We start from the raw sequence: 732 nt of genomic DNA on the forward strand, positions 1-732 counted from the left end.
GCAGCTGTTGCTGCGGCTGGCGGTGCTGCTGGTGCTGCTGCTGTTGGTGCTGCTGAAGCAGACGAAGAGGCGGCAGAAGAAGCAGCAGCAGCAGACCGATGGCATTTTGCTGCTGGCAGCAGCAGCAGCTACAGCAGCAGCACAAGCTCCAGCAGCAACAACCCCTCGCCTAACTTGGCGGCGCTGCTGCTGCGGGGAGAAGCAGAGCCCGCAGCAGCAGCAGCAGAGGAAGCAGAGACTGAAGTCCCTCTTATTGCTGCAGACATGCAGCAGCAGCAGCAGCAGCTGCCCGAGTCTCGCGGTTTCCAGCAAGGGAGTTCAACAGCCCTGCAGCAGCAGCAACGGCAGCAGCAGCAACAGCTGTACCAGCAGCAACAGTTGCAGCACCAACAGATGCAGCAGCAGCAACTGTTGCAGCAGCAGCAGCTGTTGCGCCAGCAGCAGCATCAGCAGCTGCAGCATCTGCAGCAGCAACAGCAGCAGCAGCAGCAGGAAGGTTCCGTGCAGATAACGCGCAGTGGGCGGCGCGTAACGTTTGCTTTTAATGTTTCAGACGTAGCGCGAGAGGAGGAGAACTCCCCAGCAGCAGCAACAGCAACAGCAGCAGCAGCAGCGGCAGCAGCAACAGCAGCGCCAGCAGCAGCAGCAGCACAAGCAGCAGCAACGGCCGATGGTAGGCGCACCAGCAGAAAACCCAATGGAGCGCAGGGGGCATCGAATGTGGCTCAATAA

At 60.5% G+C, this 732-nt stretch overlaps 1 protein-coding gene across 1 annotated transcript in view; it reads left to right on the forward strand.

The window, feature by feature from the left end:
* The window catches only part of EAH_00024390 (hypothetical protein, conserved), a gene marked incomplete at both ends in the record, with an annotated part of 4,408 nt that extends 3,676 nt beyond the window's left edge, over positions 1 to 732 (forward strand). The window contains one exon of the mRNA XM_013396767.1: positions 5 to 732. Coding sequence (XP_013252221.1) covers positions 5 to 732 — 728 coding nt within the window. The remainder of the gene's footprint in view (positions 1 to 4) is intronic.

Source organism: Eimeria acervulina, genomic scaffold (assembly GCF_000499425.1).
Source record: "Eimeria acervulina Houghton genomic scaffold, Eah_scaff191, whole genome shotgun sequence".
NCBI classification, from domain to species: domain Eukaryota; phylum Apicomplexa; class Conoidasida; order Eucoccidiorida; family Eimeriidae; genus Eimeria; species Eimeria acervulina.